Here is a 20,900-nt window from a genome sequence, read left to right as displayed (position 1 = left end):
ATGTATTCATAGGAACACAGGGCAGGATCTCTTCGTTTTGCCCAAACAGTGGGAAACCAGTGGCTGAGGGATGAGGTTTCGGTAGTTCAGGCGGCAGTATGAAGGGCGGTGGGGGAGGGGACGGATGGGAAAGGAGGAAATAGTGGAAAACAGTTTGAATCTGAGCACAACACTGAACGTGGGTTGCAAGGAGGTAGTGGGAAGGTAGTTATAACTGCACACAATATGGGGTGCCTAGCCAACTATTGGCTCAAGGGTCGATTTTATCTCCAGATTTTGATGATTATGCAAAATAAATAAATTTAATATTCTGGTATATGCTAATATTATTTTATGCAGATTTTTAAATATGGAAATTGCTAAAGAAGGCAAGTTCATATAAATCCAAGATTCTTTGAGACCATGAATATTATTAATGATTTTTTTAGTGGTTAGTATCTTAGGATATATTGTAGGATAGAGAGAATATTTTTTTATAAGCACAAAAATATTTTTATTCTCTCTTAAAATAATTTTCAAAAATTACCTTAATAATAAAAGTCAAATCTTGCTCTTTTTAAATTTACTTACCTAAATGTAAAAGATTTTGGCTTAATTATTTTTGGTAACAAAATATTTGAAAAAGATTCACATATCTTTTATTTTCGGAAATTACCTTATAAAAAGAAAGTCAAATCTCTTTTAATTCACTTACCTAAATAAAAAAGATTTTGACTTAAATATTTTTGGCAACAAATAAATAAAATATTTTCGTGTATCTTTTAATTTTGGAATGTCAAAAATATTCTTTAAAAACTAAAGAATCAATGCTTTCTAAATGGGATCTTCATCCCTCTATAAAAGATGTTTTCCTCTTGTGAAAACATGGTGGCTTTTCTTTTAAGAGAAAGAGTCCATTGAACAATAGTTTTATCTCTCTGAAAGCTCTCTCTCAAAACTCCTTATTTCTTTTTGTCTTTTTGCTTCAAGAAATATTTTTAAGTAAAAAGAAAATTTAATAACAACATTTTATGAAGAACAGTTCTGATCTTTAAATCTGTTTTCTAAATCTGTTTTATGTTCTTCCTGTGCTTATAATTGCATTTCTCTTTGTCTATATAGCTTTTGTAATCTGTTGTAGACTAGAGGTTTTAATTGAAAAACTTTTGTGTAATAGCTTAGGTGAAAAGCTATGGTGTAATAGGTTATCAAGCGACCTTCTCCTTGTGTGAGATTCTAATGTCTTGATGTGAGTTTCTGTTCTCAGCAAAAACAAAAAGGTTGAGGTTGACTGGAAACTCTGGAAAATCTAGTGGGACAAAGGTTAGATCTAGGTGTTGATCTATTTCCTTGTAATGTTGGTTTGTCTCTTACCCTTGAAAAGAGATAACATAGTGGAGGATCTCAAGATGAGTCTTGGGGAGTGGATGTAAGCGAGTTAGTGCCGAACCACTATAAATCTCTGTGTTTATTTTCTTGTATTTAATAAAGTTCTGCTTGATTATATTTTGTTTACACAATTGTTAATCTTTTTAAGAAATGCAAAGTTGGTAATGAATTTCTGTTTCTAAACGTGAATAAGCTTTATCTCTGTGAAACATTAGAACTCTAGATTTCTGTATTCTAATTATACCAAGTTCTAATATGTCCTTCTACATTCAATGTAAATCCCAATATAAATTATAATCAGTTTTCTAATTTTGCTTAAAGCTTTGTGAGGCAGTTCTAAAATGCAAAAATTATTTTTCATAGAATCTTTCTAAATAGCAATAAGCTTTGTGAAGCAGTTCTAAATGCAGTAACTGATTCTTCACCGAGTCTTTCTAAATTTGCATAAGCTTTGTGAAGTAGTGCTAAACGCAATAACTATTCTTCACAGAGTCATTCTAAAATTGCTTAAGCTTTGTGAAGCAGTTCTAAACGCAATGGCTGCTCTTCACAAAGTCTTTTTATATTTGCAACAAGCTTTGTGAGGTAGTTCTAAACTTAATAACTAACTCTCACAAACGCTTTCTAATTCCGCTAGAACAGAATTTTGATTTTGTTTTCGAAGTCGAATTTTTAAAAAATCCAATTCACCTCCCTCTTGGGTTGTGCCATACATAAATGAGACCCACACCAAGGATAAGGAATAGAGGCATGCTGGGCACTGTATTCAGATTGGGCTGGGCCTTGAATCAAACGGTGAAACAATTAAGGAGTCCAAAAGGAGACATTTTGATACAATGGCCTAGAGTGACACAAAGGCTATTTCTGATGACATGCAGCTTGTTTTCATGTCGTCTGGCAAAAGTTCTGGTAGGTCTTGAGGTTCAGGCCCACCAAGACCAATGAGTTGCTAATCGTGGAACTGTTGTGGTATGGGCAACCCACGCATAGGTTGGGTCTTGAAAGACCTTATATGTACATACAAGCCCAAGTTTTTATTTTTAATTGAAACTAAGATAAATAAAATAAGAGCTAATGGTGTAAGAAGAGCAATGGGCTATATTGGATGTTTTGCGGTGGATAGTGTTGGGCCTAGTGGGGGCTTGTCATTTTTTTGGAAGGATAAAGATTTAGCACAGTTACTCAGCTTCTCACGTTTTCATATCGATATTGTTGTGCACTTCCTTAATCAACCACCTTGGAGAATAACAGGTTTTTATGGACGACGGAGCGTGGGCAAAGAAGAGAGTCATGGGACCTTCTCCAATCTCTTAAAAATTCTTCCAACCTGCCTAGGTGCGTTTTAGTTGATTTTAATGATATTCTCTGTTCAGATGAAAAGAGGGGTCGCCTATAACACCCGCCACCCAGTCCCGAGAGACCCGATGGCGATATGCCATGCCGGAGACACCGTCTTAACTTAACATATAGATCATAAAAGTAGATTATGAATTAGAAGTAATTGAGTATTCATAAGTTTAGCGAGTAATAATAATTTTTTTTTTATAATATCATTTCATTTCGTTTTCATCTATATATATATATATATATATATTGGGAAAAATTCTACAGAAATATTGTAAGAAATTTCCCCTTTAAAACTGAGCTCGCCAAACATGTGAATACAAAACACTACCAATTAAACTCCAAACTCCTAACATCTCCAAATAATCATCATAACACAACAACTATTCATTTAATTCTTCCAAATCATAAATTCATTATTTGAACATTTATTATACCAATACACATACTATTCATTTTAAAATCATGTACCGAAATATCATGCTTTAAAAATTCATTTGATAACATAATCATAAATTTCTAAAGTGAGGTTTACTAAAAGAATATGATCTCATTTGTTTAATTGCCTTACAAATATTTTCGAAGGGCTCGCATACACTTCCATGACCCGATAAAATAATACCATATAAGATTCGAAAATTTTTGGGGCGTTACATCGCCATGCACAACCGCTATGGCTGATTGAGGGCTTCTGCGCTACAGTTTTGACTGTAATCTGGTGGATATTAGAATGCAAGGACACCCTTTTACATGAGAAAAATGGAGGGGTACAGTTAATTGGGTTGAGGAACGGTTGGATAGGGCCCTTGTTTCACCTGACTGGGTAAGTCGGTTTGCGAACTGGATTGTAAACAACCTTACAGCCACTGAATCGAACCATTCTCCTATTATCCTTCAGTGCCCTAGGGTTTCTCCATTGACCCACTAATGGTTTAGATTCGAGAATTTATGGCTTGGGGAGGACGAATGTCGTTCGGTTGTAGAGCGTAGCTGGAACACAATCGGGTCTAACTCAATTCTGGATAAAATCACAACTTGTGGGGTTGCTCTTACCAATTGGGCCGATGGTTTCCTCAAAGAATGCAGAAAGCAATTATCCAAATTAAAATGGAAATTATCTCATCTTCGTTCAAAGAGAGATGCCCTTTCAGTAGCACAGAATGAGGAGACGACCAAATAATAGGAGATTCACTTGGAAGCCATGGAAGTCTATTGGAAACAATGCACCAAGTAGCTTTAGCTTAGAGATGGAGATGTAAATACCAAAATTTTCCATTCCCAAGCAAGCTCCCAATAAAAGAAGAACTCATTAGTGCAGTTACAGGATGAAAATGGGATGTGGAAAGCTAAAGGGGCGGGAATGGAAGAGGTTATTATTGATTTTTTTAGTTCTCTTTTTCAGTCATCAGGTAGTGAAGGTACCCCGGTGTATGAATGTGTTGACTTAGTTGTCACTCCTTGTTAGAATTCAAATTTGTCATGGGATTTTACAGAGGATGAAGTGAAACAAGCAGTTTTTTTCTATGTATCCCGACAAATCTCCAGGCGTAGATGTGCCTAACCCTTTATGAGAAAGCATAGGGTCAGATCATCAACTACAGGAAATCCTCAATGATGTTTAGCAAAAATACTAAAGGCCAAGTGAAGCAAGTTATTTCTAGTTTCTTTACGGTCCCACAAACCTCTGACTTGGGCATTTATCTTGGTGTGCCTTCCATGATTAGCAAGAACGAAAGGGAGGTGTTTTCTTTTATGAAAGAAAAGATATGACGACTGATTACAAGTTGGAAATATTTGTTCCTATCCCGTGCGTGAAAAAAAGTGCTTATCAAGTCAGTCCTCCAAGCGATTCCAACCTATGTTATGGGGATTTTTTTACTTCCGACTACTTTATGTACTAAAATTGAAAGAATGTTGGATAAGATTTTTTGGGGCAGTGGCCAGAATGACAATAGTGGAATTATTTGGAAGAGGTGGGAACTATTAAGTTGCCCAAAACTCTCAAGAGGGCTTAATTTTTGGTGTTTATATTTTTTTAATGTTGCTGTACTTGTTAAGCAAATCTGGAGGTTATTGACGCATCCTGACTCATTGGTAAGCCATTTATATAAAGCCTGATACTTTCCATACTGCTTGTTATTTCAGTCTGAGTTGGGATAAAATTCGAGCAGTGTTTGGAGTAGCATAAGAGCAGTTATTCCCCTGTTGCAATCGAGAGTTATCAAGAAGATTGGTCAAGGAGATTTAGTGTCTATCTAGCATGATCCATGGCTTCTTACTACAACCAACTGAAAGGTTTCTGCACCCATGCCAGTGAATTATGACTTTTATTATGTATTTTCTTTGATCTCAGAGTCTGGTAATAGTTGGAAACAAGATGTGGTGCGCTCGTTTAATCAACGTGATGTAGAATGCATCCTCTCCATTCCATTAAGTGTAAGAGTTAGAGATGATGACTGGATCTGGCTAGATGAGAAGAGCTGGGTGTATTCAGTGTGGAGCGCCTACAAGGTACTAATAATAAACACAGCTACTGCTACTCCAGATGATATGTGATTCCTCTAGAACCAACTAACTGAAGATTCCTCCCAAGATTAAGAATCGGGTATAGTACATTGGGAACAACTGCCTATCGGTCTGTGATCACTTGATCAGAAAAGGATTGATGATCCAAAACTTATGCCCTATGTGTAGTTGTGCTGCAGAATCATTGCTACATGTGTTTATGGGCTGCCCCTTCACATGTGAATATTGGCAAAGAACGTTGGAATGGGTTCTTGATGTTTATGATTTGTAGGAGGATGTGACTATGAATGACTGGCTACTAAATGTGTTTCGGGTTTTGACATTGCCTGACGTTCAGTTTTTCTACTTGCTTCTTTAGGTAATATAGCAGAATAGGAATATAGTGTTATGGAAGCGAGTCCGCAATCCAACTCATACACGGATCAACACAGCGTTGGTTTGGTTTTTCTCATGGCAACAGGCTCAGACGAGTTTTGATACTCAACTTGTTAACAGTCCACAATGTGCTATAGTGTGGTCCTGTTACGGTCCCGAGTTACGGATCTGGTTATGGGTCTATGGGTTAAGGGTGTGGTAGGTGTTTGAGTGTTTAGGTTAAGGTTTCTTTTTACGACCTATGGTGACAGAAAATTCAGGCTCTAAAAGAGGGAACCTGGAACCCCTTGAGACTTAAAGTGCTCAAGACTTAATTGATTTTTGAAGCCCCCTATTCTTATTGATGTTATTATTTAAATACAGCAGTGAGGTATAACTTCCTCCTATATCAAAGGAGCAATACTTCTACATGGAGGAACACCCTCCTCAACTAAGAACATGGAAAGAAAATGGAGGAACTCCCTCCTATGAAACAGGAATCATGAAAAGCAAATAACTGAAACATTTGACTAATTCAGAAATTCAACATGTGGCTGTTTAGACTTAGGCCCATGACTGAAACGGGTGTAAACCTACAGAGGCTTGGTAACATTACTTCCCGTCCCCAAAGGAAGATTGTCCTCAAGCGCAAATTTTGGGAACCTAACTGAAATTTCTTGAACATTCTCCCATGAGGCATCTGCTGGAGATGAGTTACTCCAATGGACTAAAACCTCCTAGTTTCCCCCTTTGACACGCTGATCCAAAATAGCCAAAGGATGAATAGGTTCAGCTGGTGAAATCGATGGCAGCACTGTGGAGGAATTAGAATGACCCTCAAGATAAGGCTTAAGGCTGGAAACATGAAAAACAGGATGGAGTTTTGAGTCCGCAGGAAGATCCAGCTTATAAGCCATGGAATCGATGCGCTCCAGTACCACAAATGGGCCATAGAACCTGGCTGAAAGCTTTTGACTTTTTTGTTTTGCAACTGAACTCTGATGATAAGTCTGGAGATGCAGCAAAACCTTATCTCCCACTTGAAATTCCAATGGACGATGAGACTGATCATAAGTGTGCTTCATTTTCTATTGTGCGCGCTATAAGTTTTGGTGAAGTAATTGCAGCATCTCATCCCTTGATTTCAAAAAAGTGTCGACAGCCTCAATGGAGGAACTACCAGGCAGATATGACAGCAATCGAGGAGGACGGCCATACACTGTTTCAAAAGGAGTGGACTTGAGAGCTGATTGGTAACTTGTATTGTAGCAGAATTCAGCCTAAGATAACTAGGCAATCCACTTGTTCTGATGAGCACTGGTGAAACAGTGAAGGTCCATCTCAATGGTGCGGTTAACAACTTCCGTTTGACCATCCGATTGTGGATGATAAGATGAACTGAAACACAGCTTTGTGCCACACAAGCGAAATAGTTCTTTCCAAAAAGAACTAGTGAAGGTTACATCCCTGTCACTAACAACAGTTTCCAGCGACCCATGTAATTTAAAAATGTTGTCAAACAAGGATCGAGCAACACTTACAGCTGTATAGGGATGAGACAAAGCCAAAAAATGACCATACTTTGCAACCCTGTCTATGACCACCAGCAGTACATTCTTCCCTCGCGAAGTAGGAATTCCTTCAATGAAATCATTAGAGATATCAGCCCAAATCTGAGTTGGAATGGGAAGAGGTTGAAGGAGTCCAACTGGTTCGAGCGTTTCAGTTTTGTGCCTCTGACATGTATCACAAGCTCACACAAAGTCCCTTACATACTGCTTCATCCCAAACTAATAAAAATCTCGAGTAATCCTGTACAGCGTTTTCTGGTAGCCTTCATGACCCTGGTTATGGAGGGCACTAACCACGAATTGAATGTATTGAGAATTTTGCGGAAGGTAAACTCTGTTATTGTAAAAGAGTAAACCTTGCTTGAAGCTCCATTTAGAAGAGGATGTACCATTGTTGACTGCAGAGATTCGTTACTGCACTTCCTCAGAGTCATTCTGCTCTCTTTGGATATCATCAAACAAGCTCAATTGGGGCATAGAAACTGCCATGAGAACAGATTAATCGGTGTCTCGTCGGGACAAGACGTCTGCAACAACATTGGATTTCCCAGCTTTGTATTCTACTTTAAAACAAAATCCCATAAGTTTACTAACCCAGTGTTGTTGTGGAGATGAAAGATGACGTTGCTCCAACAGATACTTGAGTGTATAGTGATCTGTTTGAACAACAAATTCCTGACCCTAGAGATAAGAGTGCCAGTGCTTGATAGCTTTCACCAACCCAATCAATTCCCTCTCATAAGCCGGAAGGCTTTGATGGCGTGCTGCCATTGATCGGCTGAAGTATGCTACTGGTTTATTTTGCTGTAACAGAACTGCTCCAATTCCTGTACCAGAGGCATCACATTCAATAATAAATGTTAGTTCAAAATCGGGCAGAACTAAGATGGGTGTTGATGTCATGGCCGACTTCAATCTTTCAAAAGCAGAGATGGCTTCTTCTGTCCAGCGAACCCATTTTTCCTTAACATAGTCGTGAGTGGCGCGGCGATGATGTCATAGTTTTGTACAAATTTTCGATAGTAACCCATTAGCCCTAGAAATCCTCTTAACCCACGACTAGTTTTGGACTGATCCACATGCACCCCTTTTTGGGAATTAATGTGGCCCAAATAAGAAACTGGAGTTTGTCCAAAAACACACTTGGAATGTTTGAGGAATAAATTGTTCTGCATCAACAGCTGAAATACCAGCCGCAAGTGGTGGAGATGTTCTACCCATGTTTGACTGAAAACTAAGATATCATCAAAGAAAACGAGAATAAATTTCCTCAAGTATGGTTGAAATACCTCATTCATTAAAGCTTGAAAGGTTGAAGGAGCATTGGAAAGGCCAAACGGCATCACCAAAAATTCAAAGTGGCCATGATGGGTTTGGAAAGCTATTTTTTCGACATCAGAAGGGTGCATGGCAACCTCAAAGTATCCAGATTGAAGATCCAGCTTTGTAAAGAATTTAGCTCCACCCAACTCTTCTAATAGCTCATCTATCACCGGAATGGGAAATTTGTCCTTGATGGTTTTGGCGTTTAACTCCCTATAATCAACACATAAACGCCAAGAACCGTCTGCCTTTGGAACCAAAATCACTGGTGAAGAGACAGGTGATCTGCTAGGGCGGATTATGCCTTGTTGTAACATTGTTGCACACTGCTTCTCGATTTCGTCCTTCTGCCCGTGTGGATATCGATAAGGTCGAACCACAACAGGTCTTGCCCCTGGTTCCAGAGGAATTCGGTGGTCACAGGCTCTGCTGGGAGGTAATCCAGTTGGAGCACTAATAAAGAAGCAAACTCAGCCAATAATTTCTGCGGTTGGATATCTGAAACAGAGGAAATCTGCATCTGTTGAGGTCCGACTGCTTTGTAGAGTATGAAGAATTGATGCCTTGCAGTTCTATCAAGTGTCCCTGTTGGAAGACAGACATACTCATGACAGCAAAATCCTAAAGAATGGATCCCAAGGTTCGAAGCCAATTAACTCCCAAAACCACATCAAAATCGGTTAGGGGCAGAACAAATAAATCCACCAAAAAAGAATTAGACTCCAATAGAATTGGAATTCCCTTGCATATACCTAGGCTGTCAATTTTTTCTCCATTGGCGACATTAACCTTCAAGCCACTTTTCACATTCACTTCAGCATCCACGTCCTCAACTTTTAATGCAGAAACAAAGTTGTGAGTGCTACCAGAGTTGACTAGAATCAGAACTTGACTCCCCTTCCAAATACCCAACAAACGCATGGATTGAGGGTTTCGAATTCCAGTAATGGCATTCAATGAAATTTCGGGTGGGTCTAGATCCTGATCTGAAAGTGTTTCTCCCGCCTCATCTGTTTCTTCCAAATCTATCCAGAACAACTTTTTACATTGATGGCCGCGAACAAATTGCTCATCACAGTTAAAACACAGTCCCTTCTTTCGCCGATCCTCTATCTCTTCCCTAGTCAGCCATTTCACTGATTGGTTTTGATGGAATTCTGATGTGAAGGTGCTGCGACGAGTGTCTCTAACAACTGCGGAACGTGGAAATAATTTTCGTTCGTACAGCCTTGAGATACTCATTGCATTCACCAAGTCTTTTGGATGGTGGAGTTCCACTTCCACAGCAATTGCGTCTTGTAACCCACTGAGATAAAGCTGCACCTTCTGATGTTGTGTAAGAGCTCCAGCACGAGATACCAATGCTTCAAATTTGTTCTGGTATTCTACAACAGAACCTGTTTGTTTAAGCTTCGCCAATTCTCCCAACTTGTTGCTGCTGATTGGAGGCCCAAAGCAAAGATTGCATTGTTATGTGAATTCATCCCAATTAGGGTCCGACACATCTTCCAGCAGATGCATATACCACAGCTGAGCAATTCCCTCAAAATGGTATGAGGCTAGGCTCACTTTCTCCTCTTCTGGTGTTTGTTGATGCCGGAAAAAATGTTGACAGTGACAAAGCCATGCCAATGGATCTTCCAGCCCATCATAGCGAGGAAAATCAAGCTTTGTGAATTTTGGTACAATCGAGCTTCCTCCAGAATTTTCGGAACCCGAAGCACCAGAAATTCCCTTATCACTCCTTGACTTTGCTTAACTTTCAGCGCCTGGAGATTACAGCCCCTTCTTCGTGGATTCTAAATCTTGTGAATTTGCATCCAGTTTGGCATGTAATTGTTCAACCTTCTCATTTTGGACCTTGTTAGCCTGCTGTTCAGCCAAGAGTAATTCAAAGGGTTTTGCTAATTGATCTTGAGCAGAGTCTCCCATAACTATTGGCTCTGATACCAAACTGTTACGGTCCCGAGTTACGGATCTAGTTATGGGTCTGTGGGTTAAGGGTGTGGTAGGTGTTTGAGTGTTTGGGCTAAGGGTTTTCTTTTTACGACCTATGGTGACAGAAAATTCAGGCTCTAAAAGAGGGAACCTGGAATCCCTTGAGACTTAAAGTGCTCAAGACTTAATTGATTTTTGAAGCCCCTTGTTCTCATTGATGTTATTATTTAAATACAGCAGTGAGGTATAACTACCTCCTACATCAAACGAGCAATACTTCTACATGGAGGAACACCCTCCTCAACCAAGAACATGGAAAGAAAAAGGAGGAACTCCCTCCTACGAAACAGGAATCATGAAAAGAAAATAACTGAAACAAATAACTGAAACATTTGACTAATTCAGAAATTCAATATGTGGCTGTTTAGACTTAGGCCCATGACTGAAACGGGTGCAAACCTACAGAGGCTTGGTAACAGGTCCCCACCTCCTAAAGGATTTCTCAAGTGTAATATTGATGCATCTATGCGTCCCAATTCTGCTCAGGTGGCTGTTGGTTGGGTGATTAGAACTGCCTGGGGTGATCTCTTATTTGCTTGTCAAAATCAGATATTGGGGGCCCTATCCTCAGATTGCCGAAGCTCTTTCATTTAGAGAGGCCCTTAGTTGGGTAAAACAAAAAGGCCTGGAAAATGTTATTTTCGAGTTAGATCCCTTTCTCCTTGTTCAGGCTATGCATCTCAGCTCTCATGATAGGTCATATTTCAATTATGTTCCTTTAGATTGTTAAAGTATGTTTAATGAAAAGGTCAGCGAATAGCATTTTTCATCAATTAGCAACTAAAGTTTATTCTATGTCTGGTCTTATCGGATGGGTTCCTCTCGCTCTTCTTTTCTTGTTGAAGCCTTATTTGCAGACTTGCTTGCAGACTTGCAGTAATGAATACATTTCCTTTCAAAAAAAAAAAAAAAAGAATGTTTTGAAAAAAGAAAAAAAAGAAAAGAAAAGAGGAAGTATTATTATAAGCGCAAATTATTATAACTCTGCCTTCCAAAATAAAATTATAATAACAGTGAAAAGGACATAAGCACATGGGGTTAGACGAGGACAATAATTACTCCTTTTTCCAATTCGCCAACCATTTCGGATTTTTCTTTTTTATTTTTTTTTAGAGAGAGAACTATTTTCTCGAGTTCAGTGTTATATGCATTTGTGATAGAATAAACGTGAATAAGTTCAATCAGCTGGGAAAAGCCTAGTCAATGTGCAACCTATGCATAATATAAAAAAAAAAAAAAAATTAAAGAAGTACTTGCACAGTAACATATATGCAATTTATATATAAAATAAATATATATATTTTTTTACAGGCTATCTAAATATTTATTAATATTTAATATATGAAAATAATTAATTATATACAGGTTATAAAATATCTAAAATTTATGAAATTCTTTTAATAATATATATTTATTTATCATGTCAAGCCAAACGCAAGCTCAGTCCACAAAATTCAGCGAGAGGCCCTACTACATGCTTTCATAGGCCATACATTAAAAAAACGTGATGAAATTGAATTCCTTTCTTTTCTTTTTTTTTTTTTTCTATTTTGTCGCTGTAATTTGTCCACCAAGCGCACATCTCTATAAACAAAAGGCGTCAAAGAATAGTGTCCAACCAGTCCAGCAAGCTCATTATCTCTAGAAAAACAGTATTAGACCGAAACACATCGATACCTGAGAATATATCCAATAAATTTAATAATCGCAAATGAAGTTTTATTTGTTAAAATAAAATTGTTTGAACCAATCATTTTATTTAAATAGAATGGTTGAAACCCATAACTGTGAATTGATTGGTCTATATTACGTGGTCTACAGTGTTAATAGAAAAATAATTTAAACAAAGCGTTGATGGGTAAAAAAGATATGAAACTATGACCTAATTTCCAGGTTCCAATCTTTGAAATTTCTTGCAGTCCAGAAAAGTTGAGGTGCATCCAACCAGAAAAGGGGAGCTCAAGTGCATTCAAGAAAAATTGGTAAAAGAGGATTCAGCAACAAAGAGGAGGTGAAGGGTGGCCATGGAAAGGAACCAAAAATAGAATTGTCCAAGAAAAGAGAGAATTTTAGACATTGCATTTACAGATTTAGACATTTAATCAAATATGGAAGATGCAAGTGCAGTTTAAATCTAAGAGCTTCAACTGAAAAAGGAAAGACAAAACACACCACTAGTATGAAACATGTAGGCATATTTCTATCCTCGAAAAACAGGAAACTTTATAGTTTCTACATCACTGATACACATATGCATTAATGCATAATACCCCATAATTTAAGAACTATATACATCATCAAGGACCAACATTAATAACAAGCAAAAAAACCCAACACAAAAATAGCCAGCCAGCCAGCCATCTTCTTTCGCTTGGAGCCTTGCAGACCTAAATAGCATTGTTAGTTCAGCTCCTCCTCCGTTAAGAATCAACTTAGCTCAAACTCCAATTGAACTACAATATATACCATGGAATAACTAGGAAACAAATACTATTGTACAGAGCTTGTGCCGCCGGGAGCCTTAAAATGTCCCAGAACCCTAAATTCAACTTCCTATAATCTTATTCCACCGGTAACAGATTTTCTTGCTGCACTATTTTACTTCCAAGGATTTCAGGTGTCACCAACTTTGGTTGATAAAGCTAACCTGAGCTGCTCCTGTGTGTAAAACCGACTCCCCATTTTAACTGTGGCTTGCTGGATCATCAAATCGTTCACTACTGATACACTAGCATGGTGAACATCAAGGTCTAACTCTTTCAAAGCTGCCATTAGTCTAGCTGCTGGATGATTCTTTTTGCAACATTGGATTCGTATCATTGCATCCCATCCAATTATCTTAACATCAATATCCATTTCTATCAATTTGCTTCCGCCACTTGACATTTTGAGTTCTTGATCGGGAGGAGGTGGCCCCGGACGCGAATCTTTACTTGCAAACTCCTTCTTGATTGACTCCACTTGCTTCTCTAGCTCCTCCTTCTCGGACTCTGCAGTTTGCAGTTTTGTCCTAAGCTCCTTTATATAAGAAATTGCATCGCCAAGGAGTGAAGCTTTATCCATCTTGGACACATTCGGAACCACAGCTCGCAATGCATAAAACCTTTGATTGAGCTTCTCTCTTCGTTGTCTCTCTGCTTCAACATGATTCAACGGTTCTTCTCTTCCATTTGCTGGCTTTCTTCCCCGCTTTCGCGGCCTCTTTTCGGGCTCTATAACTCTGCTGCTGTCCGTCTCTCTAACTACAGAGGCTTCAAGATCAGAATGATCTGAATCTCCTGTACCGCCACTAGATTTCACCACACCAGAAGAAGGCAAGATCACACCAGAAGTAAAGGAAAGCATTCCTTCTTCGTTACTACCTCTGGAAGTGGGAGATCTTTTCTTCTTATTACTATTATTGTTATTATTATCCTCTGCAGTAAACTGTGAATGACCTGAAAAGAAATTTCCATTGGCACTACAAGAACTTCTTTTACTCTCCCCAAAATTCAATATCTCCCCTGATTCTGGCTTCAACAAATTAGAATTCCCATTTCTAGCACTACTTCCATCAAAACCACTATAATCCCCAAAATTCAATTCGCGAGTGAAAAAGCTTTGTGTCTGCGTCATTTGTTGTTGATTTTGCTGCTGGTGATTTTGTTGCATATTAGGGGTCTCAGTTAAGCTGCTCGAATTGGGATTTCCCAACGGAATTCCTTTCGAGCCATTCTGGTTATTGCTATTGTTAGTATTATTGCAAACTGATGATGGAACTGTACTATTTCCATCTTTCATCTCAATCCCACTTTGCGATGGATCACTGATCCAAAGAGAGGAAGTATCGTTCTCCCCCTGGTCAGGATTTGCTCCCATCGGCCATGAACCCACCTCAACACTATTGAAATTAAACAGAACCCTAACCTTATTCATCAGATCCGAGCTTTGATAAATCAGCTCCGTTGAACCAAGTTCGACAACTCCATTTGCCGATGGGATACAAACCAACGTCTGTAACCCAAAAACTTGACCTTGTCTAGCCCGCTCACATGGCGATGCAGATAACCGGTCAGACCCAGCAACCCAGACCGGACTCCCATTGAAGAAAGCATGACCCGGAAGCCCACCTCCATTAACAAATGATTGAGTCATGGAAACAAGAAAGAACCACTCAGTATCAGTGACTTCTTCATCAACCGCATCGTCGGTGACCGTATTAGAACCTGAGATCAACGAATTAAGCTCGCGGAGCACCTTCTTACGGTGCTCCTGCTCTACAGCAGAAGAACTCGTACTTTTAGATTTGCCTTTGCCTTTATCCTCCTCTCCTTTGTAGTACCCATCACCCCAACCTAGCACCGAACCGTTATAATCATACGACGATTGCCAAAATATAGCGTAGGTCCAGCTCTCTCTGGCCCCTTCGATCAAGGTCAGGAGTCGCTGCTGCAGCGTTTCCTGATTAAAGATAGGCTGAGATTGGTTGATTACAGTCTTGTTGGGGTCGGCGCTTGGTGGCGCAGGGGTAGAAGTGGAAGCAGCCGACTGCGGCGGCGGCCAGAGAGCCGAGAGATCCGAGTTCATGAAAGCTTCCATGACGGATGAGTTATCGTCTGTCCACAGATTCATCGTCGATGCTATTCGATAGTCCGTCATTCCATAAACAGAATCCGGTATAGTAGAACGGAAGGAAAGAAAGCCAGAAATATGCTGAAGGAAATCAGATTTCAGAGAGAGAAAAAGAAAAGCGAGTAAAGGGTGATGGTGAGGTGGAAGAAGATGGGAGGATAAGAGAGAGAGAGGAGATGATTTAATTTGGGTTGCATTTGGGGTTGGGATTTATTTGGAGTGAATTTCAGCTGAATTTTAATTAGGAAGGAAAGTGAAAAAAAGGAGCAAGGAGTTTCCAGGAAAGGGTCGCCGATTAAATCGGGAGCGGCTAAGATAAATTGCAAAAAACCGGCAGATGTTAGTAGTGGGCTGTGGGCTAGGGTTAAGTTTAGGTAATTAGCTAATTGCTGACTTTGGTTCAGTTTAGGGTTAAACGGTCTTAAATATTTCATATGAAAGAGTGCAGCACGTGCGCTACACGTGGCTTCACATGGTTGGCTTTTCCTAGATACTGTTTTGATTATTGCGTTTGGCTGAGGGGAGAAGCGGATACCGGTCAGTGTTACATGTGATATTTGGAGTCATGGCCTTGTCGTTAAGGATTTTGAGAATGATGATCGATGATGGTAGGATTTGTGGTCATAACTATAGGAGCGAAGGATTTGTGGTCATAACTATAGGAGCGACCACTAACTGAATTATATCCAGTTGTTTCTGGAAAATAATTTTTAAGTAAAATATTTATATCATAATTTAATTTTTATTTTTTGACTATAATGTTAAATAAGTTAAGAAATATTAAAATTTTTAACTTATAAAATTTAAAAATTTTAAATTTAAAAAATTGATTGTAAATATGAAGAAAGAAATTATAAATTGTGGTAGCCACTTATCGGGAATAGATTGTTAGTAATGTAATGTAACTATTGATGGTGTATACCACTATTTAGAATATCAATAAATGTGTATTTTTATGAAGTTATAATAAATTTATTAATGTCCATAAAATATTTTCTACTTATGAAGATGACCGAGTCATTTTCTTTTAAAATATATATTAAATTCATTTTCGAATATCCTTTAAATATATGAAATTATCAAAATTCTTTTGTCTTCGATATAAAACAAATTAATGAACAAAATGCATCAAGATAGACTCCAACTTCAATTTAAATATTTAATTAATCAAATTTTCATCAAATGTAAAAAATTTATAATGCATTTAAAATTACTAAAATAGCCTTGTGACCATATCATGTCATATCATACTTACCCCAAATTGTTTTCCAAATTTCATTATGTTTTAATTCACTATAAAGCATTAAACATCGACTTGTAATAGTGTTAAAATGACCAAAATATCCTTATGGTCATTATAGGAAAAATGAATATCAAAATGCGTTCAAATGAACTCTAAACACTTTATTAATATTAAATCACTTAGATCTCACCCAATATGAATCTTAAGTTATACATAATCAAAATGACCAATTTAATCCTATAAGGGTAAATGTGAAAAGAACTCATCTAACCAACTCAAACATCATTCTGACATTAAAAGGGCTTCAAACCATGTCCGAAATGATGCCAATTCATAAAAGTATGATTAAACTGCCCTTATAAATACACCTTAAAAACCTAGGGTTTCACAATAACTTATCTAAAAAATATTTTTCGGATTTTTTATGCCATGGTTTGCTCATGAGAATCAATCAAAGAAAAGTTTTTTTTCAAGAAAATATTACGTAATAGTATTTTTTTTTAAATATATGTGAGTGATATAAAGGTTAATCGAAGCTTTTTGAGTATAATATTGTTATATATTGCTTCCAGTTGTATTTGGATAATCTTAATATAATATTTAATATGAAAGGTATAGGATTTTATTTTATAAGTTTAGTTAAAAAATTAATTTTGGGGACTAAAGGAGTAAAGTTGAAAAATTGATGGATAAACAATGTAAAATGATAAAAATAAGTAACATTTTGTATCTAAAACCTAAAAGGAGGGGAATTTCGGACTTTTCTTAAGTCTCTTTAGGATTTGATGACCTTATAAGTACATAAGGATGTGGCTTGTGGCATTTATCACAAAATTAGAGAGAGAAAACACAAAATTTAAGGTTGAAAAATTAGTTCGAAGACTGTTGATCAGGTGAATGTTGTTTGGATTGTGGTTTGCAAATGTCGTTTGGCTTGTGGACACGCAGCTTTCCTTGTCATTTGGTGAGCTAACAAGCCCACACGCCCATGATGTTTAGGCTTGGCTCGTAGTAGCAAACGTGCCTCCACACTTCATTGTCAACTATGCAATTTTTTGGGTTTTGAACTTTTTAATCTATTTTGTTATAGGGACATTTTACTCAATTTTGTACTCTTATAAATTAAGGCTTTTTTTGCATGGTTTGAGGTCATTTTAATGTTAGAGTAATGCTCGGAGTTAGTTAGATGAGTTCTTTTGACATTTATAGTTATAGGTGTAAATTGGTTATTTTGATGTTTATTTAACTTAAATTTCATTCTTGTTTATTAAAAATCCTAGAATCTCTTGTTCACTATGTGACAAGTTCTAAATCTCTTATTTTCGTGGCAAGTTTCACCATAAACCTTGCTTATTTTGTTGTCTATCTTGCTTGGATATTCTAGTTCTGCATGGCATTATGGAGGAGTTAAACAAGACACAACAATCAATTGAGGAATTATATGTGGGCCCTGTGTGTGGAAGAGGAACAGGGAAGGTATGAGGTGAAAAAGGACAACCAACAGTCTAATCTCATTAATTCGCCTTTGTGTGTGGTTGGAAGACTGCTTACAGAAAAACTAGTGAATTTCATAGCCTTTAAGAATACTATGGTTGCAGTTTGGAGGCCTGTTAAGGGCATGTTGTTTAAATATCTAGAGAGTAATGCCTTTGTGTTCCAATTTATGCATCCAATTGATTTAGGTAGGGTTCTGAAATGGGGTCCTTGGAATTTTGTACTACTTCTTAAAAAAGTTCCTGAGGGATGTGATCTGAAACAAATTGTGCTGACAGAGATCGATTTTTGGCTGCAGATTCACCATCTCCCATTGGCTTTATGTCAGAAAAGCTTGGCAAAAATATGGGGAACTATATTGGAGACTATTTGGAGGTTGATCCTAAGAATTTCTCAGGTGCTTGGAAAGAATACATGAGAATCCGAGTTAGCTTGGATATTCATAAGCCTTTGAAGAGGAGGATGCAAATTAAGAAGCCGAGGGAGAATGGTTTTGGATTACATTCAATTATGAGCATTTGTCAATGCTCTATTTTTTCTGTGGAATCATTGGTCATTGTGATAAATTTTGTTCGAAAATTTTTTATCATCCAGAAATAATGAAGGAACAGTTTGCTTGTGGGGCTTGGATGCGTGCTGAGAGTAGAAACATTACTAATATTGGAGTTAAATGGCTCTTATCGAAAGCCGATATGCAAGGTGGAACCCGCGATGGTGGTGGGGAAGCAATTCCAATGGAGTCTGATCAGACATCACGTCAACCCTTGAGTCTTAGCCAAACTCTTAAAACTCCTAGGAATAAGTCATTTTTCTCGTATAGGATTATCTCAAGTTGTGCTGTGCATGGTAAGGAAAATATGGGACCCACAAGCAGTAGTGAAGTTGGAAATGATGCTTTAGCTATTTTTGATCCAAAAAGGAGGAGAACAAATAAGGAAAGGAGTAGATTGTAGAGGTTGGAGAGTCCAATAATGGGCTTTCAAAACTCATTAGAGGCGAGTTCTAGTTCCCAGGCCCGCTTGGATAAATGAGTTCGATTTGTTGGAACTGTTGTGGGCTTAGGAACCCACATACAATTAATGAATTAAAGGATTTAGTATCCTTAAAGCGGCCCAATTTGGTGTTTTTGATGGAGGTTTATTGGTTTTAATAGAGTTGATCGGGTTAGGCAGTTATTGGGTTTTGAAGGAATTTATGTGATCCCTTATATTGGTCATGGTGGTGGATTGGCTTTGATGTGGAAAGAAAGGCCCATGGTTTCGTTATTTAGCTCTAGTCAAAGTCACATTGATGTTAAAGTTACTGTGTAGAGTATACCTCAATTTCATTTTGTAGGCTTTTATAGGCAACCAAATAGAAGCCGATGTCATGAATCATGAAGGTTATTGGAAACACTAAGATCAAAATCAGCTTTACCATTAGTAGCTGCGGGGGACTTCAATGAGCTCCTAGACATGTCTGAGAAGCGTGGAGTTTATGGTCATCCTCTTTGGCTCATTCGTAATTTCTGAACAGTCATTGATAAATGTGAATTGCTGGACTTGGGTTATGTGGGAGGTTATATACTTGGGAACGAAGTGTAATACAGCTAGGTGGGTGTGTGAAAGATTGGATAGGGCCCTTGTCTCATTGGACTGAAATTTATTATTTTCGGAAGCACAAGTTTACCATCTGGAAACAACAGCAAGTGATCATATCCCTGTATTTGTCAACTTAGGGATTAATATTATTCGGTATGCAAGGAAGGCTTTTTGGTTTGAGAATTCATGGTTAAAGGAAGTTGATGTGGAAGAAGTGGTTCGTAAAGGGTGGAGTAAAGGAGATGGTCGACCTCTTCAAGATTAGATTGAGTGTTGTGGTTGACAACTTTCTAAATGGGTTGAGGGTTGGGGTGCCAAAATTTAAGTTGAAGATTAAGGAGGCTCGTTCTCAGATGGCTCGCTATAGAACCAAAATAGATATTGTGTCCGTTCAGTTGTTACAAATAGCAGCAGATGCTTATTCTCTTTTATTAAAACAATAAGAGATTTATTAAAGACAAAGAGCTAAGCAATATTGGTTACAAGAAGGGGATCGAAATACAAAATATTTCCATTTTATGGCTCAGTTAGACGAAAAAAGAATTTGATTGTGCAGTTAAAAAGGGCGGATGGGTCATGGCTTTCATGGGAAAATGGTTTGGAGGATCACATTTTAGATTATTTTGATACACTTTTCAAATCTGAACAGGGTGATGTGGAGACTATTCTTGACTGTGTGTAGCCAAAACTAATAGTAGAGTAAAATGAGGTGCTTGCTAGATCATTTACGATTGAGGAGATTCATGCGGTAGAGAAGGAGATGCATCCAGATAAAGTGGCAGGGCCGGATGGCATGAACCTAGGATTTTATCAAGCTTTCTAGCATATTGTTGGCGAAGATATGACTAGTGCTTACCTTGCTTTTTTGAACCATAATCTAAATTTGCCAGGAAATAATGACACTAGCATTATATTAATCCCGATGAAGGGTAATCCAAAGTTAGTTTATGATTTGTGTCCAAGCTCTTTGTGCAATGTGGTTGATAAGATTGTTAGTAAAGTCGTAGCAAATCGAATGAAGTCTTGTTTATCTAATGTGATTTCGGATTGTCAAAGTGCATTTGTTCCTGGTCGGGCAATTATGGATACTGTAATGATTGCCTATGAAATCATGTACCATCTTAAAAGGAAAACGCAAGGTCGTGTTAGGGAGGTTGCACTAAAAACAGACATGAGTAAAGCCTATGATCATGTCGAATAGCTTTTTCTGCAGAATATGTTGTTCAAGCTTGGTTTTTGCATGGATTGGGTTACTAAGGTGATGCGTATGGTGACTACAGTGCGATATCATATTCTTCATGATGGACAGTGTTATGGCCCTATTATTCCCTCTCGAGGTTTAAGACATGGAGATCCCATCTTACCTTATTTATTTATAATTTGTGTTTAGGCTTTGTCTTCTTTGCTTGTTAAATTTGAAAGTGCAGGGCTGTTTCATGGCTGTAAGGTGCGAAGCGCAACGCCCTCGGTATCGCATCTGTTCTTTGC

The 20,900-nt window shown here is 37.9% G+C and overlaps 1 protein-coding gene and 1 pseudogene across 1 annotated transcript; both read right to left on the bottom strand.

Annotated features, from left to right (window-relative positions):
* Positions 1–8,074: 8,074 nt before the first annotated feature.
* LOC149492771 (uncharacterized) lies at positions 8,075–10,418 on the bottom strand (annotated as a pseudogene).
* Positions 10,419–12,659: 2,241 nt separating this feature from the next.
* On the bottom strand, positions 12,660–15,314 carry LOC105637396 (transcription factor MYC2). The gene has a single exon (XM_012220846.4). It carries the CDS (start codon positions 15,120–15,122, stop codon positions 13,098–13,100), a length of 2,025 nt encoding a protein of 674 aa, XP_012076236.1. The 5' UTR covers positions 15,123–15,314; the 3' UTR covers positions 12,660–13,097.
* Between the last annotated feature and the right edge of the window lie 5,586 nt (positions 15,315–20,900).

The sequence above is a fragment of the Jatropha curcas genome, chromosome 11 (genome assembly GCF_041381405.1).
Source record: "Jatropha curcas cultivar XTBG-Jc1 chromosome 11, XTBG_Jcur_1.0, whole genome shotgun sequence".
In the NCBI taxonomy this organism is placed as follows: domain Eukaryota; kingdom Viridiplantae; phylum Streptophyta; class Magnoliopsida; order Malpighiales; family Euphorbiaceae; genus Jatropha; species Jatropha curcas.
Note: the sequence above shows the minus strand (reverse complement) of the source record. Positions and strands in the feature narration are given on the sequence as shown.

Bases quoted from the DNA above. Each gene is read 5' to 3' on its own strand.
- LOC105637396 (XM_012220846.4), bottom strand. From the start codon at position 15,122: ATGACGGACTATCGAATAGCATCGACGATGAATCTGTGGACAGACGAT.